This window comes from Phocoena sinus, chromosome 8 (assembly GCF_008692025.1).
Source record: "Phocoena sinus isolate mPhoSin1 chromosome 8, mPhoSin1.pri, whole genome shotgun sequence".
Taxonomy (NCBI): Eukaryota; Metazoa; Chordata; class Mammalia; order Artiodactyla; family Phocoenidae; genus Phocoena; species Phocoena sinus.
The window spans coordinates 98615075-98639431 of record NC_045770.1 but is presented as its reverse complement, the minus strand read 5'-3'; the positions used below and the strand labels follow the sequence as shown (position 1 = coordinate 98639431).

Below are 24357 nucleotides of genomic sequence, written 5' to 3'. Positions count from 1 at the left end.
ATTCTTTGCCCATTTCCAGGTGGAGTCAGGCTCACTTCGGTCAAGAACATCCGAACCCACGGTGGCAATATTCTTACTGCTGTGAGAGACCTTCCCGCCAAGTCCAGCAGCTTCTTTTCCTTACTGTGCACCCTCTGCTGGTTAGTGTGATAGAGTGAGCGCAGAGAAAAGGAGGTGTGTACGGCTTCCTAGAGGTCATTTAATACTCCATAGCGTTTTGTTAAAATGTGTTAAATTGGGGAAGTATATACCCATGAAACTCAGAAATGTGGTGCTCAGGAAGAATATGAGTAGTGAGCGCCATAGGAGTTGAGTTTCTGGCAATGTGAATGAGGAAGGTTTAAGGATAATAACAACTCCATTTTTGGAGTGCTAGTTTCGTGCCAGACACAGTACTAAGCAGTTTGGTAAAATGGACTCATTAAATCTCGAAAACAGCCTTACGAGGTAAGTACAGGACTGTTATAATTCCCATTTCCTAGATGAGAAAAGTAAGACCCAGAGAAGTTAGGTCATTTGCCTGAAATGATACAGCTAAGCTAATAAATCACAGAGCTGAGATTCAAATCTAGGCTGTTTCTGAGCTCCCACCTGTAACCACTAGGATGTTCTTTCTTGAGATACCCTTGGCACAATGCCTGGGCTTACGGTTCCTCAACTCATGCTTTTGTCTCCCACTTTCAAAATTTCCCTGTCATTTCAAAGACAAAAAAAAAAAAAAATTAGGTATAATTGTGCTTCTGAAAGGTATTATTTCACCCACAGGAATCTGATCCATGAAAACCTAGGTTTGTTAAGAGACCAACATGTCCTCTCCTGCCAGTCCCAAAATCCTATACAGGAATCCCCGGTTCCTCCGGCTAGCTTTTCTGCAGCTTCATCACCAGCAACAGAGTGGTGTGTTCTGTGATGTCCTTCTGCAGGCAGAAGGTAAGAGACTAGTAGGGACTCAATTGAAAACTCACCATAGACTAAGATAAAATGACTTCAGGGCCAAGCAGTGAAGGACAAAACCAGGAAAGTGTGTAATTATTGCCTTTGAGTGCTGTAAGCTATTTGGTAAAGAGCTGTTTCTAGGACAGGTACATTTTTCAATGAGTGAAAGTGAGATTATGCCCCTTCTCTTAAAAAATGAAACTAATTATAAAGTTTTGTAAGCACAGAAATTCGGTAAAACATGGATACACCGTAGTGGGATGGTTGTGAACGTTGAGTTAACATAAGTAAAGCACTTAGAACAGTACTTTTAACGTACGAAGCACAATGTAAGTATTAGATACTTACTTAAATGATACTACTACATATTTTCCTTTTTTCTTGTCTTCAAATTGATGGCTTTTATTGTTTTGTTGTTAAACCTAAAAACATATAGCTTATTTCCACCCCTTCCCTTTACACTTGAAATGTTAAGTCAGCTTGGGGTAGAGCCTGGTATAGTGTAAAAGGCCTAAGACTAGGAGTCCGAGTTTAAGTCCTAGTTTTGTTACTAACAGTAACAAATGAGCAAGTAACTTCACCTCTTTCCAGTTCACTTTCTTCATTTATCAAAAAGGATTATGACAGCCAACACTGTGTAACACTCTACAGTTTGCAGAGTACATACAGCACAGTTTAGTGTCTCATTTGATTCTTATAACAGCCTTGTGAGATGTGGAATGTTACATGGTTCCAGCAGTACAGATGAGTGAATTGAGCCCTAGAGAGTTAAGTGACTTGTCTGTTGGTTCTCTTAGGAAGTGCAGAGTTGGGATGCATTCCTTAATTCAAAATAAACATAAAAAGTATCAACTGCCCGGTGTACTTTACTAGCATGGCATATAGTATATATGAAGTATATATAGTATATATGAAGGTATATATATATTTATGCCATACATATAGCATATATGAAGGTAAGTCCATCCTCGTAAGGAAACCACGTAAAGGGGAGACGTTCAAATAACCAGTGCATCCAGATAACCGGGCAGTATAACATTGGGGTGAGTATAAGCTGATACAGGAGCACAAAAGAGGAGCATCCTTCACAGACCTGAGTAGGTTGGGGGATGGGTGTTAGGGACAATTTCTTGGAGGAAATAACCCCATAGGGGACTTCCTCGGTGGCGCAGTGGTTAAGAATCTGCCTGCCAATGTAGGGGACACGGGTTCGAGCCCTGGTCCGGGAAGATCCCACATGCCACGGAGCAACTAAGCCCGTGCGCCACAACTACTGAGCCTGTGCTCTAGAGCCCGCAAGCCACAACTGCTGAGCCCGCGTGCCACAACTACTGAAGCCCGTACGCCTAGAGCCCACGCTTCACAAGGGAAGCCACCGCAATGAGAAGCCCGCGCACCGCAACGAAGAGTAGCCCCGGCTCACCACAACTAGAGAAAAGCCCACGCGCAGCAACGGAGACCCAATGCAGCCAAAAAATAAATTAAAAAAAAAATCAACTGTTAAAAATAAATAAATAAATAACCCCATAGGTGAGTTGTGAAGGACACATAGAAGTAGGAGGAAATGGGTAAGATTTTCCCAGGCAGAGAAAACAGCATGTACAGAGATGTGCACACGTGACCAGGGATTTGCGAGTGGTTCATTATGGCTAGAGCACAGACTATGAGTGTATTGATCAGAGGTGTGGCTAGAGAGATCAGCAGGTCTTAAGTGTCATACCAAGGAAGTTGGTCTTATCCTCAGCACACTGAGAAATGTATTTAAAGGTTTCAAGAAGGTCCTAACTGCTTTAGAAACAGCACTGGGGCTGCAATGAGAATTATTAGATTGTTATTGAGCCCAGATAGGAGGCTATTTTGGAATCCAGGAGAGAGGGAATGGCCTGAACTAAGGCACTGAGAATAGAAAGAAATATATAGTTTATGAGCTATTCAAGAGAATTTACAAAACTTGCTGCAGTTAAGAGCATAGACTGTAGCCCTAGGTTCAAACCTTGTCCCTGCTCCTTAACTGTAATTGTGGGCATGTTACTTCACTATGCCACAGTTTACTCATCTGTAATGACAGCTACCCCACAAGGTTGCAGTGAAGATTGAATGAATTAATGCTGCTAAAATCCTCAGACGCCTGGCACATAATAAGGACTCAAGAAGTATTAGCTTTTTTAAAAAACTTAATGTTTGACTAGATGCAGTGGGTAAGAGAAAAGAATCAAATATGACTTCTGGTTTTCAGGCCTGGGTAATTGGATGAATGTGCCATCTTATTTTGAAGTAAAAATTGGGAAGTTTTGGAGTGTGGGGAATGATGAGTTCACTTTCTAGAAAGGTTACATTGGAGGTACTTGTGGGACCTCCATGTAGTCATGCAGGCTACGGCATGCTTAATATCTCAGAAAAGATACCTGGGCAGGTGTAGAATCTGGGAGTCATCAGCAAGCCTTTGGTAACTGACGCCATTGGAGAGATGGAAATTGCCCATGAAGTGCCCATAAAATGAGACGGTTGTTCAGGACAGTGGATACCAGGCAGTGAAGAGAGCTCAGGAGAGAACTGAGCCCTGATCATCCATATCCAGAGCTCATGATCTGTTAGACCACAAGCAGCTTCTATAGAAAGCTTTAAACTCTTGTGTGAGTCAAAAACATTTACTCAGCAAGTATTTGATCCCCTACTTTGTGTCAAGCACGGGCTATATACTTCAGTGAGCAAGACAGACACGGTCTCTGTCCTCACAGAGCTTACAGTTTAGTGAAGGAGATGGACACTTACAGCGCAGATAGCTGAATGCTACGATAGCTGCAGAGCACCTAACCCAGACAGGGTAGGGTGGGGGAAGCCTTTCTGAAAGCCTAAAATAGGTAAAAACTGAGTTAACTAGGTAATGGCAGAATGTTCCAGGCAGGCAGAACTAAATTTATCCTTCAACTAATGTGGAGGGAAACTGAGAGAAGAGGCAGCACATTTAGGTAGTAATGTCTGTGCTTAACCCGTGAACATGCCAGTCGGCATGAGACAGATAAAAAGTGTTTGGGTTTCCCTCCAGGTGAGGCAGTCCCAGCCCATTGCTGCATCCTTTCGGCCTGCAGCCCCTTCTTCACAGAGCGCCTGGAGCGGGAGAGGCCAGCTCAGGGTCGGAAGGTGGTGCTCGAGCTGGGGGGCCTGAAGATCAGGACACTTAGGAAGCTGGTGGACTTCCTGTATACCTCAGAGATGGAAGTATCTCGAGAAGAAGCCCAGGATGTGCTTTCTGCTGCCCGGCAGCTCCGTGTATCTGAGCTAGAATCCCTCCATCTAGAGGGTGGGAAGTTGGTGAAGGCCCCTCAGGGTCGAAGACTGAACAGGGAGTGCCTACAACCTCCAAGTGCTGCTCCCATCTCTGCCAGGGTGGTGGCATCCATCTGCCGCCCACGAACTCCACTACCTGTTACCCAGACTCCCTGTCCTCTTGGGGCAATGAGATTGAAGTCCTCAGGGAAGGAGGAGGGGCCCCAGGAGAACAACCGACAGAACACAGAGAACCGGTCGGGCACGCTTCTGCTCAAGAGGAAGGCCAGAGCCTGCCCAACTCCACAAGAAAAAGGCTCTTCACCATCAAGCCACAGTCAGGGACCTAAAGAAAACAAAAGTTACCCTGCCCTTGGTCCTACAGCACTTTCCCCACCCAGCTTGTACGCCTCTGTGAACGAGCGACTGTTGCCCAGGAAGATCAGGCTGAGCCGCTCAAAGCTGTCTCTTGATGTCTGTACGTCCAAGCCTGCCGGCCTTTTAAGTGGACCCAGCTCAGTACCCCCAGCCCCTGGCCGGCGTCTCTGGCGGCAGAAGAGTATAAAGAAAGAAGCACCAGAGGACAAGCAGAAAACAGGGCGAACTAGTCCTCTACAGAGCACCCCAAGCCAATCTGGTCTTGGAAAGTCGGCTGGGAACAGGAAGCAGAGCCCTGAGGTCAGGGCACCTAACTCAGACCCTGCAGAGGGGCAGGTCGGCAGAGTGAAGCTTCGCAAGATCGTCAACGGGACCTGCTGGGAGGTAGTTCAAGAGCCTCCCCTCAAAAACTCTCAAGATAGCCCTCAGATCCCAGAACCTGAAGACTCAAAAGAGCCTCCAGGGACTCAGCCATCCTCAGGTGACGAGCAGGAAGTGACATCTGCTAGAATAGACCTGTGTGAGGACTCCCCCATGCACTCTAGGCTACAAGACATTCTGCTCTGTGCTGGCCGCTCCCCAGACAACCCAGTGGTGAAGTCCGGGTTTGGGTCCAGTCCAGAGCTGATAGGGAAGGAACCGGGATTGGATATTGACTGCAGAGAGCCCTATGCATTTGACACAGCCCTGCTCGGGCAGCCGTGCGAGGCTGAGGAGTACCGAATCACCAGTGCTGCTGCCACCAGTGAGCTGGAGGAAATCCTGGACTTCATGCTCTGTGGCTCAGACATTGAGCCACCCATAGGGTCTCTGGAGAGTCCCCGGGCTGAGGGCTGCAGGACCCCTAGTTATCACCTGACAGAAACAGGAAAGAACTGGATTGAAGGGGAAGAATGGTGTTTGCCAGACGTGGAGCTCTGGCCCAGGGAAATCACAGGATTGGAAAAGGAACCTGCTGGTGAGAACAAAGGGCCAATTGAGCCTTTTAGCCCCCTTGTCATGCCCTCTGAGGTGAGTGAAGGGGAGGTGCTTTCAATGGGAGGCTCTTGGACTCCAGACCTGGAAATTCCCAGCTCCCAGCCACTGGATGGTCAGAGAGACAAACTTTTCCACATCAACTCCCTTGACCCTCCCCAAAGGTCCTATGGGGACCTCTCACCTCCCTGTTCAAACTGGGTGGAGACTGGGCTGGAAGTGTCCCTAACTACGGATGAAGTATTATACCCTGCTCCAGAGGCAAGCAAGGAGGGATTTGGCAACTCTGAGTTGTTGGATCCACTTCCTGCTAGCCCTGAAGAGGAAGAGATTGATGTGGTGGACTCGATGTCAGAGGGGATTGAGCCCATGAGTATTCCCTCCGTATGGCCCGACCCTTCCTCAGAGTCAGAAACAGAGGTGGACATACTAACGTAATGGAGTGGGGAGGGCAGGTTAGAGGGACTGGGAGGGTGGGAAATGTTGGCTAACAGAAGGTACACGGGCGGGCTGGCACATGCCCTGTCCTCTTAGCACAAGAGGCAGATATACCCCCAGCTCTTCTTCCCTCCCCAGGCTTTTGGAGGCAGGCAAAAATCGTTCCATGAGTAGAAAATTATGAACTTGAACCATCTTACCTCTTTATAATCTATTTTGCAGTTAGTGACAAGTGAAACAATAAACTGTGTGTCACAACTCTAGTGGGTCATAGGTAACAGCCAACAGCCAAAGCCAGTTCTCCCAGGTCAAGAGGCATCTAATAACTGATTCAGGAAGAGCTGAGAAAGACCAGCCCTCTGTGGTGGGGGTTCTGTGGGAGAGAAAATGTTCCACAAGGAGGTGTGAAGCAATGCTGGGATGGAACACTAAGTGGGTGGGAGTGACAGGATATTGTCTAGTACCTAATGTGCGTGGCTTAGTCACTGCCAGTATGGTTAGTCTAGCCAGAACCTCCACAGGGGCCAGGAAGATGTACTTCCATCATCACTTCGGAGAAGTGAGTTGAAAAAGATAACAGCTGCTGTTTTAAAAAGAAATTTAGTTTTTCCCCATAGTTTTTACAAGTATTTCACATGCTTTAACAGGGACCACAGGAGTTCCAGGTTAATTGGTGACCTTAGGTTATGAAAAACACAAGGGGGACCAATCCCATAAGGCTGGCTTAGGGCATCCCTTTACCATAAGATTAAGTTTTACTTCATTACTCATAGGTATCAAACTCAAATACTTTAATTTTTATGAAACCAATCCAAGAACTTTTCAGTGCCTTACTAGAGGATTGCCTCACAACTGAACCACCGTTTCTGGAGAAGAAACCACAGCTTCAGGCACATGACTGAAGTTTGGCCATGTCCCGTCATAAATGCTCCAACATCACCAGGGACAGAGGCTGTGAAAATGAGAGTGGGAAAAAAGTTAGAGAAGGGCTCCAGGCAATCATATGGCCAGCCCTCCTCCCTTGAACCCACAAACCCAGGAGAGCTCAAGGACTGCATCCTCCCCCCACATCTCCCTCAACGTATCAAGTGCCTGACAACATGCCAAAGCACTCTATAAAGCACTAGGGATAAAGACAAGGTCAAATCCTGTGACCAGGCGTGAGAGGACTACAATGCAGGGTTATTACATGGGGTGGTAACAGAAACAACACACCAGTAACAAAAAAGACAAGAGGACAGGAGTAGGCATACCTGAAGTTACACAAAGATTTGATCAGGAAAGGGGAGAATTATAACCCTTACCGATAAATAAGGGAATCCCCAATAAATAAGTGGGATTTACGGGAAAATGAGTTTTTTTAAATATGTAAAACTGGTCTACACCCCAAGGGCAACAATTAACTGCATTGTCTAAGGACACAATTTGCATTTTTATAATCATTTACATTACCATCGGTATTCCACGACTTAGCTCAAAGACAATGAAATGAAACATGGAATTAGCAAAGGGCACACTGGATAGAAATCATTTTTTGCGGACTTCAGTTTTTCCCACCAGTAAGGGGAAGAGGTATTCCCACTAGAGGAAATCCTGAGAGCAGAAAAGAATTATGAAAATGTAGGTCCTGTGTGAAATAAGGGGTTTAACAGTAAGTGCTGCTCCGCCAATAGCCACACCAAGATCAGTCCACTCTCCCCCATTTCCCATATCAAACCTCAGCGTGAGGACTTCTGCCCAAACCTCCCTACGAAAGGTACTTCTTCAGCTCCTTCACCACCTCTTGAGGTTCAGGGAACTTGAGTTTGCGTGGGGGCCCCTTCTTAATCCCAGTCCAGAGCTCCGCACCTGGGAAAAGTGCACGTGAAGCGAAATTACTTTGCAATCCACCAGCAAGTCCCCGAAATCATGAGGCGGCGGCGGTTTGAGACCAGCGCTTCCTCGCCTCGGATCCATGCCCCCCAACGCCCCGCCCCGGGCCCTCACTCACTGCTGCCGTCGGGTCGCAGCAGGGTCACCTCGAAGCTGCCCCTCCGGGGCTTGGTAGGGTTCACCTTCACTGGAAGCTCCGGGGCCTCCAGGCGCAGCGCCTGGCTCAGGGCCGCGGCGTTGCGCCCGTAGACGCGTCAGCTCATGCTAAGGAGAGATGGGGATGGTCAGAGACTGGGACCCTTGGTCTGCGGCGCCCTTGCCCGCCCCCCATTACCCCCCAGAACCCCTCACCAATGCTCGATAACGACGCTCGCCTCCTCCACTCCCTTCTGGCTGCTAGCCGGCTTCTCCCGCTTTTCGGCCGCTGCGGCCAGCGCCGCCTCGGCCTTCCGCTTCCTCCCGCGGGAAGCCATGGCGCCTGGAGCCCGGCTGGGAACCGAGCCGACCTGGGGCGGGAATAGGGTGGAGACGCGGCCACCGAGGAGAGGCCAGCCAAGCTCCAAGATCCAAACCGCAACCCACTCGGCTCTCCAAACAAAACCTCTTAAACTGCAGAAAGCGTGGCGGTGGGCGCCCACGTGGCCTGGGGGCGGGGCCTTCGGGCAGAGCCACTCAGCACGTAGAGACGGGGGAGGTAGGCTCCAGACCGAGCCACCAGTGCTTGTGGGGGGCGGGCAGCTCTGACAACGAGCCTGGCTTCACACAGGCTTTTCTGTAACCGCGCGACCAGCTAAATGGTGTGCATCACGATCCCTACCCAAAACCTCCTTCCGGGGACCCGCGGACCAATCCCAAACCAAGACAACTTAACTCTAGGGTTAGGGAATCTAAACCTTCTCCAGCTTTTCGCAATCCTGGGGACCGACGTACAGCACTTGGTGAAACTGATCAGGATGCCCTTTGAAATTAAGATGGACAACTCCTCTGCAGTTGCCTAGCTTTTCTAATACATGAATAACACACAAAGGCGCAATCAAAAGTAAATTCCAGTCTCTTTATTATGGAAAACCATCAACTGGGTGTGGGGAGGACGCAGGAGGGTAAGTGAGACCCTGCCCAGGGGCTTTCTCCTCCAGGGCCCACCACACAAAGGAAGTCTCAAACTTCTATTCCCCTTCCTCCCAATCTCCATAAAATAGGGAGATTATTCAATACTATTTTCAATAAGAAAACTCTGTGGTTAAAGGTTTCTCCTTGGGACCAGTGACAGGCTTATACTTTTTAAATATAGGCCACAGACCAAGCCAAAAGGGCTTAAAGAAGCAAGAGTCTTGAGGGAAAAATCTTAGCACTAACTCTGCATCTTGGCCTGTTATGTTAGGGTTTAATCTAATCTAAGCAGGCTGTGTATATCCACTATGAGGAATAATGAAACCAGCGTGTGATGGAGATGTGTGGCCAGCACACAGCAGTTGACACACTGGCCCAAGCTTGGAAGGAAAGCATTTCTCCCTCCACCATATAAGATCTTTCCCTCCTTCCAGTCAAATAGCAGACCACAGCAGTAGAGGCCTTCCTGGAGGACACCTGTCATTTCCCTGGATGCCTCTTAAAAATCAGAAGCAATATCCTGCCCCTCCTAGGCAGAGCCAAACAGGGAAAAAAAAAAAAAAAAAGGCCAAGGCCTCAGGCAACGCTTGTGGCTACAGAAAGGGCAGGGCCTCAGAGGTGCCTGGGACTGACAGGAGATGAAGTACTGAAGGCAGGGATCCTATTTGTCCTTCTTGCTCTCCCCATCTGGCACTGCAGTGGGCACTGGGGCCACAGGATGCTCCTCGGGGGTATTATCTCCAGCCTTTGATAGCTTCTTGGCCCGTTGATATAGCTCATTCAAGTTGAATTCTCGGATCACATTCTCCTGTGCAAAAGAGGTGCACACATCAGGGTTCAGGTTGGAAGGGGGTGTCATGTCTGGGAAGTAAGTACAGTTGACCCTTAAACAAAGGTGTGGGGTTAGGGGCGCCAACCCTTCCTACAGTCAAAAATCCACCTATAACTTAAGAGTCCGCCTTCCGTATCCACAGTTCCTCTGAATCCGTGGTTCCACAAGTGTGGCGGCTTCAACCAACCTCATAGATCGTGTAGTGCTGTACTTACTTTTTTTTTTTTTAATAAATTTATTTATTTATTTTGGCTGTGTTGGGTCTTTGTTGCTGCGCACGGGCTTTCTCTGGTTGTGGTGAGCGGAGGCTACTCTTCGTTGCGGTGGCTTCTCTTGTTGCAGAGCATGGGCTCTAGGCGCGCAGGCTTCAGTAGTTGCAGCACGTGGGCTCAGTAGTTGTGGCTCGCGGGCTCTAGAGCGCAGGCTCAGTAGTTGTGGCGCATGGGCTTAGTTGCTCTGCTGCATGTGGGATCTTCCCGGACCAGGGCTCGAACCCGTGTCCCCTGCATTGGCAGGCGGATTCTTAACCACTGAGCCACCAGGGAAGCCCTGTAGTTACTATTGAAAAATGTCCACATAAGCAGACCCACACAGTTCTAACCCATTTGTTCAAGGGTCAATTGTATTTAGACATGGTCTAGGAAAGGAGGAAGCAAAGGACAGGAATCTACTCTAACCCAGCTGTCCTTTTTTGGGTACCTGGAAAACTCAACTGATATATACGTATTATGTGCCGGTCACTGTGCCAAGAATTATGGTTACATTATTTAATGTAACCTGCAAAACAAAACCTGTGAGCCAAGTGCTACCATCTCCAATGTACTGCCAAGGAAAAAGACTATAGGTACAAGAGCCATTGAGACTAAATCTTAACAAATAATTGTTGCCCAGTACTACCATGTCTGGCACATGGTAGAAACAGTATAAATCTGCTAAGTGAATTCATGAATGAGGTCTAATAACTAGTCCACACTCTCAACGTTTATGGGCAAGTAGCAGAACTAGGAATTAAACCCAGGTTAGGCTCTAAAACTTACCTACTGTTCCACACCCTCCTCCAAAACTTGCCCACTCTTGCATATACCTCAGAGAAAGTCCAAGAGACAGCTCGTCCTTTTTTGTCAATCTGTGGCCGCCGCATGACCTCCTTTCCACCTTGGAATAGGATCAGGGTAGGGAGCTGCTTGGTGAGGGGTGACATGCTCACTTGGTACCTACAGGGCCCAGAAGGTGCTCTGTAAATGCATCTGTGTATATCACTCTGAATGATCCCCTGCCCAGGCCCTTACATACCGTGTACTAACATCAGTGTAGCGTCCAACGTCCACCTTCCCAAAATTTAGCCCTGTACAGTTGTACCTGAGAAGAATATATTATTTAACACGGTGAAAGAAAAGAGAATGAATCAATGAAGTAGAAGTACAGATATTTGGGGATGGGGGTGGGAGTGCCTTTGGTTGCAATATGCAAAAATCAAGGCCAAAAACAATAAGAGGGAAGGTATAAGGTCATCCCTCCCTTTGTCCTACTCACTTGAGGGAGAGATCAGCGTAGATAGGAGCAAATGACTGGCAGTCATTAGACCAATTGGCAAAGAACTCCACGATCCAAGTGACCCTCTTGTCCTGCTCCAGCTCTTCCTGTCACACACAGAAAACAAACAGTGAACCGGATTACACAGGCTCCTGGAAAGATTCAACTTTAGCACCTAATTCCTCATCCTGGCTTCCCTATACCTCTCCTCTAGATGCCACAGTGAACGAGTGCCCTTGACCTCCATTCTGAAGCACTGCTGTTCCTCCTAGTGAGGAGAGAGCACAACTACAAAATCACCCACAAGGGACCCAAGAAACAGAGGGAGAAAGAGTACTCACATCAATGGTTTTATCATTGAAGTACTTGATGTACTCAGGGCCCATATACAACGGGGGTTTGCATGTCATCAGGAACACTAAACACAGAAAAAAGTCGTCACAGGAAACATATAAGGCCTTGGGCAGGGGATTTACTTTCAAAGCAACTCAAAGATTTCAAGCACCAAAGAGTGCATTTTGTGGACATACACAGACACATTCCCTTCCTCTTAAAATCTCTGTAGATTCTTATCATCTGAGGCTCACACATAATTAATTAGGTATAAGATATGGCAGAAGGTTATGGAGAACCTGATTTGGGGATGGAATTTGGTTCCCACAACCAAGTCTTGCGGTCTCCTTACCTATGCAGAGCGTGAGATAAAGCAGGCCCACGCGAATATCCAGGCGGAAGAAAAGAATCGCATTGGCCACTTTACTAAACATGAAGATGTTGCCGATATGTTGCTCCACGGTGACTGAAACACAGAGATGTCACAGGTCAGGTTGGGCTGCACGCTCCTTTGACCTATTATTTGCCCCTGTTCCTGGAGTATTTTGAAATGGGAGAGGGGGAAGAGGATAAAAGTCCAAGATCAGGCTTCCCTGGTGGCGCAGTGGTTGAGTCTGCCTGCCGATGCAGCGGACACGGGTTCGTGCCCCGGTCCGGGAAGATCCCACATCCCGTGGAGTGGCTGGGCCCATGAGCCGTGGCCACTGAGCCTGCACATCCGGAGCCTGTGCTCCGCAACGGGAGAGGCCACAATGGTGAGAGGCCCGCGTACCGCAAAAAAAAAAAAAAAGAAAGTCCAAGATCAAATTCAGCCTTGGCACGGAATGATTGACAAGTTCACCAAATAACGCCCCTCTCATAACATGGATGAAAGCACCTCAGAGGTCACTAGTCCTAATCTTGAGAGACAGAGAAGCAGGCTACACTTACTGGATCTGCGGTTCTTCATCATTACAATGGCACTGAGGAACATCAGGATCTCTACTTCTCTCTGGAACAGAATCAGAGTGACAGGAATGCCATGAACAGAAATGATTTGGGTGAGTAAGGGAGCCAAATATGTAATAAAAACCAACAGAGATCCACACTGGGAATGGTAACCATAGCGAAATAACTGGAGTCAGCTAAGGTGTAGTGGGGAAAACACCAGTCAGAAGATCTACATTCCAGTTCTATCCCTGCCACAAACTGGCTGGTGCCCTTCAGCAAAGCACTTAACCTCTGAGCTTTGGTTTCTTTGATTGAATATTTCAAAGTGGTGCTGTGAGGATTAAATAAGATGAGTATGAAAGAGTTAATATAAAGTATATGGTATAAAACTGTAGATATTACAATCAACTCAGTGTGACCCTGGTAAAATAAAACTTTTCCAGGTAAACTTTCTCAGTAATATTCCATTCATACAACATATGGTTATTCCATTTTTTTTAAGTTAAATCATTCCTCTCCACCTAATATTCATAGTGATAATCCATGCACCTTTAATATAATTTGAGAGCTGAAGGAGGCCTTTCAAAGCTCTCAAAGATCGTTTTCAGTACCCTTGGCTTACTGTTCTTTCTCTTTCTAGAATGTAAGCTCCGTGTGAATGAGTGAGACAGACGATAAACATGACATAATTTCAAAGAGTAAAGACTGCAATGAAGAATAACAGGGCTTCCCTGGTGGCGCAGCGGTTGAGAGGCTGCCTGCCGATGCAGGGGACACGGGTTCGTGCCCCGGTCCGGGAAGATCCCACATGCCGTGGAGCGGCTGGGCCCGTGAGGCATGGCCGCTGAGCCTGCGCGTCCAGAGCTTGTGCTCCTCAACGGGAGAGGCCACAACAGTGAGAGGTCCGCGTACCGCAAAAAAAAAAAAAAAAAAAAGAATAACAAGGACTTTGTGAGAGAAAGTATAGGGGGAGCGTCTGAGGCTTTCCATACCTTTCTGTTTATAATACAGGGATCCAAATCTTTACTTCAGACAGAACCAATTAACTGAGATTTACAGCTAGCAATCAGGGACTTAGGTTTTTAGCCCCAATCTCCAACAAAAAGCAACTGACTCGATTTAGAAATGAACATGTAAAGTGGGGGGTAGGGAATGTGACAGACCTTACTAAATATTACATCCGAGTAGAAATTAGGAAGAGTTTTCAAGAATGAAGCTGGATTCGAATTGGCAGTTATAATTATGGAAAGATGAATTTAAAAAGGGAAGTATGGCCAATCAGGAGACCAGAGATAGGACTAAAAGGAATATACTCTTAAGAGAGAGAATGGGTCTGTGGTAAGGACTGGCCACGTATACTCCAAACCTTATTTCCTTCTTCTCCTGGGCATACTGCAGGTAGACTCCCTCCTTGGATCTAGGGAGAACCGTGTGACTAGTACTCCTAAATGGAATGTGAATGGAAGTGATGTGCCTCTTCTGTGCCCAGGTGGTTAAGAAAGGGTATGTAGGGCTTCCTTGGTGGCCCAGTGGTTGAGAGTCCACCTGCCGATGCAGGGGACACGGGTTCGTGCCCCGGTCCGGGAAGATCCCACATGCCGCGGAGCAGCTGGGCCCGTGAGCCACGGCCGCTGAGCCTGCGCGTCCGGAGCCTGTGCTCCGCAACGGGAGAGACCACAGCAGTGAGAGGCCCGTGTACCAAAAAATAAATAAATAAAATAAGAAAGGGTATGTATGCCCTTGCAGTCCAGCTTTCTTTCTTCATCTGCTGACTTGATGATGCTGGGATGATCTTAAGGCCATCAGTTGAAGACAGCATGATACAGGGTTCCAGAATAACTATATAAACCTGAGCCCCCTTGGTTGTTCACTTGTTTATTCATTGTTTTCAAGCTTTTTATTAAGGAAATTTTCAAACAATACACAAAAGCAAAGAGGATACTGAGGGTAGCAAAATATGCCACTTTGACATAAGGATTATTTTGAGCCTAAAGGCAATTCAGAAGTAGAATAAAGAAAAGCTCCCTGCCCTCTACCTATCTGTCGAAAGGTAGGACGTAAATTCTCAAAGCTGTCCCTCCAACCTTTACCAAGGACAAAACTAATCAGGGGAGATAACTTTAGACCCTATCAACCTGGAGACGGCACCACAGGAATCTACATAACAAACTAGCCTTTATCTACCATTAGTTTACCTTTCCACAGTTTTCTGCTCTTGCAAGCCTAAAACTCTTTCCTTCATCCTGTCATTTCTCCACAAACTTATTATTCTTTGTTGAAGATGCCATATAAGCTGGAAGCCACCTCTTTGAGTTACTGATTTTTCCCTGGGTATTCCCCTGTATACAAGTTATACATGTTAATAAACTTGTTTGTATTTGTCTTTAATCTGTCTTTTATTAGGGGGTCTCAGGCAAGACCTCAGAAGGGTAAAGGGAAAACTCTTTTCTGACCCCTACAATACCTTAATAAACCCCTATTACTCAGCTTCAATAGTAATATCTTGCCAATATGGTTCAATTTCATCTATGCTACCCATTTCTTTTGCTGGAGGAACTTAAAGCAAATTCCAACTACATCATTTCACCTGTAAATACTTCAGTATGTATTGCTTACAGATAAGAACTTTTTAAAAAAATTTTTATTCATTTATTTATTTTTGGCTGCACTGGGTTTTCATTGCTGCGCACGCGCTTTCTCTAGTTGCAGCAAGTGGCGGGCCACTCTTTGTTGCGGTGCGTGGGCTTCTCATTGCAGTGGCTTCCCTTGTTGTGGAGCACAGGCTCTAGGCACACGGGCTTCAGTAGTTGCGGCACATGGGCTTCAGCAGTTGTGGCGTGTGGGCTCAGTAGTTGTGGTGCATGGGCTTAGCTGCTCCACGGCATGTGGGATCTTCCCAGACCAGGGCTTGAACCCGTGTCCCCTGCACTGGCTCGTGGATTCTTAACCACTGCGCCACCAGGTAAGTCCCAAGGACTTCTTTTTTAAAACAAACCAAAACACCATTATCATACCTGACAAAATTAACAATAATTACTTATTGTTATCTAATACCTGGCCCTTATTCAAATTCAAAGAACAAAGTATTAGATTTTGTACAACTTTGTACAGTTGTTTGTTCAAATCAGGAACAAGCAAGCAAGAACCACAAATTGCATTTGGCCAATGTGTTTCTTTGGTCTTCTTTAATCTCGAAAGGATACCTGTTCTTCCTTTCTATCCCAGGCTATTTATCTGTTGAAGACCTTGAGTCATTTGCACTGTCAACTGTCTGACTTTCTTGGATTTGGCTGCTGGCAATACTCATGGTGTGCGTTCTGACGATGATGATCCTCTATTTCCCATAATTCTTGTAAAATGGTAACGAAATCTAGAGATGTGAATACGATGAAATCCAAATCTTTTGCCAAAAATATATCATAGGAGGTACTAGGTACTCCCTACTGAATCACTTCAGAGGACATAGCAACCTTTCATCTGATGGCTTTAGATGATCATTGTCTACATGTATTATTGCATTCGAGAATGCTACATGACTTGTAAATGCTATCACTCCTTCTGCATTAGCTCAAATTTTTCTGTATCAATTATTTGGTTACTCTGACAGTATGTAGAGGAAAAGCAAAATACTTGATTCTTTCTTTTTATTTAATAAAATAGAAATAAACTTTTATTCTGTTAAGCCACTGAAATTTTGAAGTTTACCTGTTATTGCTAACATTATTTACCTTATATTCTAATTTACAAATCACCAAGGTAAATCAGCAAAACACAGATTTTCCAGGAAAACAAACACTGGCCATAAACCCTACATAGTTTAAAAACAAAACAGAGTAATATGAAAATATAAAACCTTACACAGTATTTTGCACATAATTAAGACAAGAGAATACAGAGAAATTTATTGTATAAAAGGTCCCTCCTTTTATTAAAATCTTTATTACTATCCACTTATATGTTTGAGTCTCATTTTGGTTAAAGTGGTATAGATAAAAATAGAATCTTTTTTTTTTTTTTTTTTTTTAAAAATAGAATCTTTTGAAGTAGCATGGCTACATTTGAGCTAATTAATAACACTGGGAAAGGACAGAGGAAGTATGAAAAAGTAAACAAGGGATGGACAATAAAAGTAAGGAAGTGGGCTCTGTTAAAGGTCAAGGCTCATTTTGGGGCTTTGAAAAAAGGACAAAAACTCAGGTGATCCTCCTTTCCCAGAACACAGATGCGGCTACACAGCAGAGGTCAGAGAGCTTCAACTTATTTTTCTGAGTGGTCTCTCCACTCCAGCTCAGGGAATACTGCAAGAGGCGTGAGATAGATTTCTCTGCAATGTATTTTTTACAATTCCATTTCAATAGCCCTAACAGTTTTATTCATTTTTACATCCCCAGGATGCAGCACAGTGCGTAGCATTAACAATCCTCACTCAGTAATTGTTAACTGAATTAAGCAATGGCTGACAGAGCGTGCTGATACCATAGCCGAAGAGTGGTTTCAAGTCCTAGTCACTCACTAGTTGTGTGACCTTGGACAAGTCGCCTAACCACGCCTAGATCAATTTCTTCATCAATAAAACAAGTATACTATTTGCCTTGTTTAACTCACTGGTTCCTCAAAAGGCTTTACATAATGAGCAGCTCTGGCAAACAGTGTACTTGCCTAGTTTGGGTAGGTCTGTTGTCGACTGTGAACTGTGAGACAGAAAGGAGCTTGGACTCAAAAGGGAGAAGACGGGCTGTTGTGCAGGCTAACCGGATGTTTTCCCATTCTAAACAAGAGGTTTAGGCTCGATGACGATCCACGCCCTACACTCCTAATAGTCTGTTAAGTCCGCTAGAGGCTCGGAACCTCAGATGTTCTCAAAAAGGTAAACCTCGGGGCTCCCGGATGCAATCACAGGGGCAGGGGCAGGGACAGTCAAGGTCGCGGGGTCCTAAGGCGGGGGTCGCTCACCCAGTCAAAGTCACACGGGTTACCGTCTTCGCGTTGCGTAGGGAGACTGTGGCAGACAGGGGGCAGCTTCCTCACGAGTACAAAGGCAGCAGAGAGCAGGGCTGACAGAAGGTAGTAAGGTCGGGCCAGCCATCGTGAAAGTCGCGGCACTGAATACACTAGAGCAATTAAAGGTGCCAGGACCGCCATCTTTCCGGCCCTTGGGGCGCCGACCGCTCTTCGGCGTCCGTAGGTCTGGTCCCGCCTCTCCCACCATTGAGGCTTCCATTGGGCCCAGTGTCGGATGCACCACCTCTGGACCCGGAATTAGATATCTGATTGGCCTCTACGGCAGGTTAAAAACTGAGAAAGGGATTTGATACTTTATTGGCTAACCTAGCTGTCGCTTTTTCTATGTGTCATATTATTGAATATACGACTGTGGTGAACGGAGGTAGGAGGAGAATTTAATAAAGGTAGGTAATACTTCCGGAAAGTTCTCAGAAGGCGCCGGAAGTAGTTACCGGAAGCGGGTAGGCAGGGCCCGAGGCAATCCAATGGTAAGAGGCTCCTGGAGGAAGGGGGCAGTACCCCGGGAAAAGATTGACCAATGAAAGTCGTTAACGCCAGACACCGGGACAGCGCCGGGGCAGAGGGGACGATGGAGAATTTCACGGCGCTGTTCGGGGCTCAGGCTGACCCACCGCCGCCCCCAACCGCACTCGGCTTCGGAGCTGGAAAACCTCCACCCCCACCGCCTCCTCCTCCGGGTGGAGGGCCCGGCCCCGCCCCGCCTCCAACCGCGGCCTCGGCCCCTTCCGGCGCTGACAAGTCAGCGGCAGGTTGTGGCCCCTTCTACCTAATGCGGGAACTGCCAGGTGAGTTCGAGGCCTGGCCAAAGCTAGCCAGTCAGATCATAACGAGGAGGGAGTGGGCGTGCCTCTCAGCCGGCTGGCGGAGGTGAGGGGTAAAGTAGGCAACGCATGTGGGGATTCCAGAGCTGTATGTCGGAGCGGACTCTGAGACTCTGAGGATTCACAAGCAGAGGGATGATATGAATTCTTGGGATGGATTGGGAATGAGAAGAGTGGATATCCGTGACCACCTTTCACGCTCTATCGTGCCCCTGTCCCTGACAGTGGTTTATGGCTCCCTAAAAATTATCCAGAGTTTGAGTTTGCAACTTGAGAGTTCAGATTTAATATCCTTGCGAACTTAGTTTCAAATCTGCCTCAAACTTCCTGTTGGTTTGGGGCGTGTTGCCTTCCTTCCTAATCTGGGCCTCGGCGTTTCCTCATCTGTTGGAAGTGATTAGAATTTTTTCTAATAAATTCATTTATTTAATTGATTTATTTTAATTATTTTGGGCTGCGTTGGGTTTTCGTTGCTGCGCGCGGGCTTTCTCTAGTTGCGGCGAGCGAGGGCTACTCTTCGTTGCGGTGCGCGGGCTTCTCATTGCGGTGGTTTCTCTGGTTGCGGAGCACGGGCTCTAGGTGCGTGGGCTTCAGTAGTTGTGGCTCGCGGGCTTTAGAGCTCAGGCTCAGTAGTTGTGGCGCACGGGCTTAGTTGCTCCGCAGCATGTGGGATCTTCCCGGACCAGGGCTCGAACCCATATCCCCTGCGTTGGCAGGCGGATTCTTAACCACTGGACCACCAGGGAGATCCTCAAAAGTCATTCTGGATGTGTTAAGTCTCCAGGATGCCTTTTAGTTCATCCCAAGTCCTACTGCTACATCAAGAGCTGAGGGAAATAATAATGAATATTGTTACAGACTTTGAGGTTCACAGTGCAGTTATTTATATTATAGTATTTAATACTTAAATAGTCTCTTGAGATAGGCATTGTTATCTGCATTTTATAGTTGAAAAAACTGAAGCAAGGACTTCCCTGCTGGTCCAGTGGTTAAGAATCTGCCTTCCAATGCAGGGGATGCAGGTTCAATCCCTGGTCGGGGAACTAAGATCCCACATGCTGCAGGGCAACTAAGTCCACGCGCCGCAATTACTGAGGCCCCGCGCACCTCAACGAAGATCCCGCCTGCCGCAACTAAGACCCGACGCAGCCAAATATTTTTTAAATCTTAAAAAAAAAACCCTGAAGCATAGCGAGGTTGACTTGACTTTAGTTAATTAGTGGTTGATGTCTACCAGCAGTTTCTTTAACCTCAACCTGTTCTGATTGTACCTATTTACATCAATCACTTGATAGATATTGACTCTCCGTTCTGGGCAAACACTGGGTGTGTAAAAAGGGAGCATGTGATGAGAAGGGAAGAGAGATCAGTAAGCCTGGTCCTTGCTTTTAAGCAGCTAATTTTACTTAAGGATGAAAAGTATGTTGTTTAAAGATAAAGTAGCGACTGTTATTTCTTGTCAGGATCAATGTCATTATTTTCTGGTCATACCTCACATACAACTACTAAGAACTGCATAATGGTTTTCAAAATGTGTTTCTTGTTCAACATGACAGCAAGAATAAGTTGTCACTTTAGCTGGACTTTGAAGAATTCATACTGGTGAGGAAAATTAGGAAGAATTTTCCTCTAATTAGGTCAATTTTTCTAAAAGAAATTTTCTAAAAGGAAACAATACGAGGGGTATTTTTTTTTTCAGGAGATGATGGATACCCGTTTGGATGGATCAGAAATTTTACATAGGGGAGTAGCAGTTGGTCAGGCCCCAAAGCTAAGTTACAGTAAGATGTGTTTAACCGTGAGTGACAGTCAAAAGGATTTGAGCTTTTTCCTGAGGGAATAGGAAACCATTGAGATATTTGAACTGAGTACTGCTTCTAAAGATATCTGGAGAATGTGGGTGCCATGTACTAGAATAAAGGAACCGTGAGTGAGGTGGGGAAGATTTGGAGTTAAAAAAAATTAAATCTGCAGTGAATTAACTAAGACAATGTTGGAAAAGGAAGGTTAGTTGTCGGGAGAGGAAACTGAAGAAGAGAGATTTATAAGTCATCTTCATAGAACTGATGGGCAAAACAGAAAGTTGGATGGACTCTTAAAGAATTTACAAAAAAGCACAGAGTGCCTTTTCACCTGAGCCTTGAGAGTAATCATCTGGAAGGAGAGCTGACAGAGGGCAAAAAAATCAGGATACTCTTAATGGCAGGAAGCAGTGCTGAGTTATGAGAAGTACGGGGGCACTGAGTCTCCTTCCATTACCATGGACCACTCTTCTGAGATATTTGGCTTGGGAAGACAAAGGAAAGGAATAACGTAAGGCTTGAAGGTGGGGAGGAAAAATACATTGTTCATTTAATGTGTGCTGAGCAGCAGTGGTACGAATGAACAAGGCATTTTCTCTGCCCTCAGTGGGCTCATAGCTCAGAACCTGAGTTTTATCAAGTGAATGATTATAAACAAGTCACTTTTGTCATTTGTACCCTGAGTGTTCATCGTAACTATACATGAAATTGTAGGCTAGATATTTCTACCCTCGCCACTGGACCCTAGTTAAATTACTCATAAGTTTGTATTCTTTCAAAAAAGCCAGCCGTGAAATATTTATGCTAATAAAGCCTTCCATTTATATAATACTTTATACTTTTCAATATTTCATTTGAACCTTTAAAAAAATTGTGTAATTAAGGTAGCTTTTACTCCGTTCCATAGATAAGCGGAAACTGAGACATAGAGGACGGCTAGGATTAGAAGTCTAGTTGCCCAGCTTCTAATCAAACATTTCTTTCTTCTAGGCAAAGCTATCATATTTGGTATTATTAGGAGACTAAAGATGGTGGTAACAAAAGTTATGTAGCAGTAGCTAGAAAAATCTCCTGGTCTTCTCTGTGAAGGTGATTAGTGTTTCTTGCTAGTTTAAAAAAAAAAAAAAAAAAAAAAGGAAGCAAGACACTCAAGCCACTGGGTCATATTTGACCCTAAGTTCGGTTGTAGCAGAGCTGTGAGGTTGTATTATTCTGGTCATGGCCAAAAGTATAATTTCTCATTAGTACATTTATGAAACACAGAACAGTGCACAGTGCTTAACACAGAGTATAAGCACCGTGTAAGTTATTACTCTGGTTAGTCCGAGTGTATCCTTCATTGGGTTAAAGCAGTTTCCACTGCTGCCCTATTTGGATCTTTGCCTATTTTTTCTCCTTCTCATTCCAACCTACCATTCTATAGTATTGTATTTTTAGTGTTTATTGTATGTTATTTACTTTTGCTATTTCTTACTTTTAAAATAAAGTTATTTATTTATTTATTTTTGGCTGCGTTGGGTCTTTGTTACTGCGCGTGGGCTTTTCTCTAGTTGCGGTGAGCGGGGCTACTCTTCGTTGCGGTGCGCAGGCTTCTCATTGCAGTGGCTTGTCGCGGAGTACGGGCTCTAGGCCCGTGGGCTTCAGTAGTTGTGGTGCATGGGTTTAGTTGCTCCGCAGCATGTGGGATCTTCCTGGACCAGGGATCGAACCCATGTCTCCTGCTCATTAGCAGGCGGATTCTTAACTACTGCGCCACCAGGGAAGCCCTACTTTTGCTATTTCTTACTTTAAAAATAACTTTTTAAATTATTATTATTTTTTTGGTAATTCTCACTTAAAAGATTACTTTCCCTTCTGGGGCAATGACTTAAAAAAAAATTCTCTCCTCTTGGTACTAATTTTTCTTCTTATTATTCTCCCTGTATCTTCTAGGCAGCACAGAGCTGACAGGCAGCACTAATCTGATCACACACTACAACCTGGAACATGCCTATAACAAATTCTGTGGGAAGAAAGTGAAGGAGAAGCTAAGTAACTTCCTGCCTGACCTGCCAGGGATGATTGATCTGCCTGGTTCCCATGACAACAGCAGCCTCCGCTCCCTCATTGAGAAGCCCCCTATTCTTGGTGGCTCCTTTAATCCTATCACAGGGACCATGCTGGCTGGCTTCCGCCTCCACACAGGCCCGGTGAGTCCCCTCATGGGGAGGCCTGAGAGGCACGGAGGTGGTTTTTCTGTCTACCTCTGTTCCTTCATAACTTACTGAGCAGAACAGATGATGGGAGCAGGGGATTCCCTCCCTCTACTCACCTGGACCTTCCTTTGGTTCCTTCAGTTGCCAGAGCAGTGTCGTCTGATGCATATTCAGCCTCCCAAGAAGAAGAATAAGCAGAAGCACAAACAGAGCCGTACCCAGGATCCGGTCCCCCCAGGTAAGAAGTGGTTCTCTTCAAAGCCGGAAAACCGGACATTCTGAATCTGTTTTGACCTTCCTCAGTTAAAAACCCAGTCAAATTCCTTATGAGCCCTGGACTCCCAGATGCTCCTTAAAGAAGAAATTGACATAATGTGGGTCTCCTGGGCAAGTAGGACCTTGGGGCAGGAGCTTAAGCAGTGCCTCCAAAACGGCGGTGGAGAATTTTGAGCTCGACAGGTGATAGGCTCCTCGTCTCTCCTACAGAAACACCATCTGATTCAGATCACAAGAAGAAGAAAAAGAAAAAAGAAGAGGATCCTGAACGGAAACGGAAGAAGAAAGAGAAGAAGAAAAAGAAGGTATGGGAGCGGCTGGTGTCTGCAGCCCGGTGAGTTTTCCCGTCTTACTCATCCTAGGTGGAGTCCGGCTCTCTTACTCTTGCTCACTTTTCTTCCCCAGAACCGGCACAGCCCCGACCACCCAGGCGTGGGCAGCTCTCAGGCCAGCAGCAGCAGCAGCCTCCGCTAGCAGGACCAGGGGACTCTGCCAGGAGGACCTTCCTGCTGTACTGAACCCGCTGACAAAGCTGCCTTGCAGGCTCTTGGCCACCGCCTTGGGAGCATCCCCTGCCGCTGGGACAGAAGCCAGCTCCTGCTGTGCTCAGTTAAGATGAACGCACTGTAAGAGAGAAGGGCTCTGCTTTCGTAAGCCTCAGCCCAGTTTGCTTTCTCATGGACATCTCTTCCTCTCCCAGGAAGCTTCCTTTTCATCTCTTTTGTGCCATTTGTCTGATTTAGGACTTTATCTGATTTTTTAGGATTTTTATTTTCTTAAAATTGCATTTATCAAACTGGCTGAAGTGTGGCTGCCTGTTAAGAGGTAAGTGCCTTTCTATGAGAGTCAGGGTTTAAGCCAAGGCATGCTAAGATCTGAGGGGATTTGGGTCTTGTATTACATTATCTCATCAGCAGGCAGGGAAACAACCAAAATGAGATTGGGGAACATGGTCCAAAGGCGAGGCAGAGCTTGCTAATACCTTTCCACAGCAGGCACATAGCACTCTGCCTGTAATGTTGAGAACCAGTAACCTGGATGATCTTCAGGCTCTGTCTCAAGGAGTGGATTCGCTTAGGTCTCAGCTGTGTTCTGGGTCAGTTTTGTGTTGAAACAGAGTAGCCAACGGAAAAAGCACCCCCAGTCACCAACATATTTCAGCAGGGTTGCTTCTTGGTCAAGCCTATCATTTTTTGAAATAAACCTCTGGCAAGCAAAGGTAAATGCTTCTCTTTATAATAAGAACTTTTGACCTGCCTCATTCCTTAAGACAATGAAACTACTTGGCCGATGTGAAAACATTTCTAAGACAGAAAAAAAAAAAAAAAAAAGGTAGCCTAAACTAGCAAAATGTAAAATAAATCCCTTCAGTCTTTGCAGCAGGCCAGATAACCAGAAACATCCATGAGAAAACAAGCTAATGTAATCTGACTTTAAGCTCAATTTGACACAGAACAGTTAAAATCTGCTGCAGTGAGCCAAGACTGTTCACCTTGATCAGCAGGTGGAAAACCACTCATTCAGCTCGTTTTAACTAGGATCTCAGAGCAAGAGTTTAAATACTTAAGTTATGGACAGTGAAAATAAAGGGTTCTGGCCAGTTTTCTGAGATTTAGTATCTGATGGTGCCTTTT

The 24357-nt window shown here is 46.0% G+C and overlaps 4 protein-coding genes across 6 annotated transcripts; 2 read left to right on the top strand and 2 right to left on the bottom strand.

Annotated features, from left to right (window-relative positions):
• The first annotated feature begins 806 nt into the window (after positions 1-806).
• On the top strand, positions 807-6010 carry BTBD18 (BTB domain containing 18). The gene is made up of 2 exons (XM_032641794.1): positions 807-930; positions 3983-6010. Exons 1-2 carry the CDS (start codon positions 807-809, stop codon positions 5992-5994), a joined length of 2136 nt encoding a protein of 711 aa, XP_032497685.1. The 3' UTR covers positions 5995-6010.
• Positions 6011-6768: 758 nt separating this feature from the next.
• SELENOH (selenoprotein H) lies at positions 6769-8525 on the bottom strand. Its single transcript, XM_032641793.1, has 4 exons — positions 8218-8525; positions 7985-8130; positions 7712-7842; positions 6769-6946 (listed from the first exon to the last, which is right to left on the bottom strand). The coding sequence occupies exons 1-3, from the start codon at positions 8337-8339 to the stop codon at positions 7742-7744; spliced, it is 369 nt and encodes a 122-aa protein (XP_032497684.1). The 5' UTR covers positions 8340-8525; the 3' UTR covers positions 6769-6946; positions 7712-7741.
• Positions 8526-8899: 374 nt separating this feature from the next.
• On the bottom strand, positions 8900-17872 carry TMX2 (thioredoxin related transmembrane protein 2). Of its 3 annotated transcripts, none has more exons than XM_032641789.1 (8): positions 17558-17872; positions 12605-12665; positions 12027-12140; positions 11683-11759; positions 11342-11448; positions 11102-11167; positions 10893-11022; positions 8900-9784 (listed from the first exon to the last, which is right to left on the bottom strand). In XM_032641789.1, the coding sequence occupies exons 1-8, from the start codon at positions 17744-17746 to the stop codon at positions 9638-9640; spliced, it is 891 nt and encodes a 296-aa protein (XP_032497680.1). In that variant the 5' UTR covers positions 17747-17872; the 3' UTR covers positions 8900-9637. The 3 variants fall into 3 exon arrangements, with proteins under 3 accessions (XP_032497680.1, XP_032497681.1, XP_032497683.1); XM_032641790.1 differs by lacking the exon at positions 8900-9784 and adding an exon at positions 9791-10311 and having other exon boundaries at positions 17558-17772; XM_032641792.1 differs by lacking the exon at positions 8900-9784 and having other exon boundaries at positions 10930-11022; positions 11113-11167; positions 17558-17804.
• A 196-nt stretch (positions 17873-18068) lies between these two features.
• Positions 18069-24334, top strand: MED19 (mediator complex subunit 19). Its single transcript, XM_032640005.1, has 5 exons — positions 18069-18414; positions 22185-22441; positions 22589-22685; positions 22934-23028; positions 23129-24334. Exons 1-5 carry the CDS (start codon positions 18147-18149, stop codon positions 23195-23197), a joined length of 786 nt encoding a protein of 261 aa, XP_032495896.1. The 5' UTR covers positions 18069-18146; the 3' UTR covers positions 23198-24334.
• The last annotated feature ends 23 nt before the right edge of the window (positions 24335-24357 follow it).

What these genes read in the sequence shown, in the direction of transcription:
- BTBD18 (XM_032641794.1), top strand. Translation starts at nt 807, where the DNA reads ATGTCCTCTCCTGCCAGTCCCAAAATCCTATACAGGAATCCCCGGTTC. An exon ending in TGTCCTTCTGCAGGCAGAAG is followed by an intron (nt 931 to 3,982) that starts GTAAGAGACTAG and finishes GTTTCCCTCCAG; the next exon opens with GTGAGGCAGTCCCAGCCCAT.
- TMX2 (XM_032641789.1), bottom strand. Translation starts at nt 17,746, where the DNA reads ATGGCGGTCCTGGCACCTTTAATTGCTCTAGTGTATTCAGTGCCGCGA. An exon ending in TCAATGATAAAACCATTGAT is followed by an intron (nt 11,449 to 11,682) that starts GTGAGTACTCTT and finishes TGTGTGTGACAG; the next exon opens with GAAGAGCTGGAGCAGGACAA. An exon ending in TACGCTGATCTCTCCCTCAA is followed by an intron (nt 11,168 to 11,341) that starts GTGAGTAGGACA and finishes TATTCTTCTCAG; the next exon opens with GTACAACTGTACAGGGCTAA.
- MED19 (XM_032640005.1), top strand. Translation starts at nt 18,147, where the DNA reads ATGAAAGTCGTTAACGCCAGACACCGGGACAGCGCCGGGGCAGAGGGG. An exon ending in CCTAATGCGGGAACTGCCAG is followed by an intron (nt 18,415 to 22,184) that starts GTGAGTTCGAGG and finishes TGTATCTTCTAG; the next exon opens with GCAGCACAGAGCTGACAGGC. An exon ending in CCAGGATCCGGTCCCCCCAG is followed by an intron (nt 22,686 to 22,933) that starts GTAAGAAGTGGT and finishes TCTCTCCTACAG; the next exon opens with AAACACCATCTGATTCAGAT.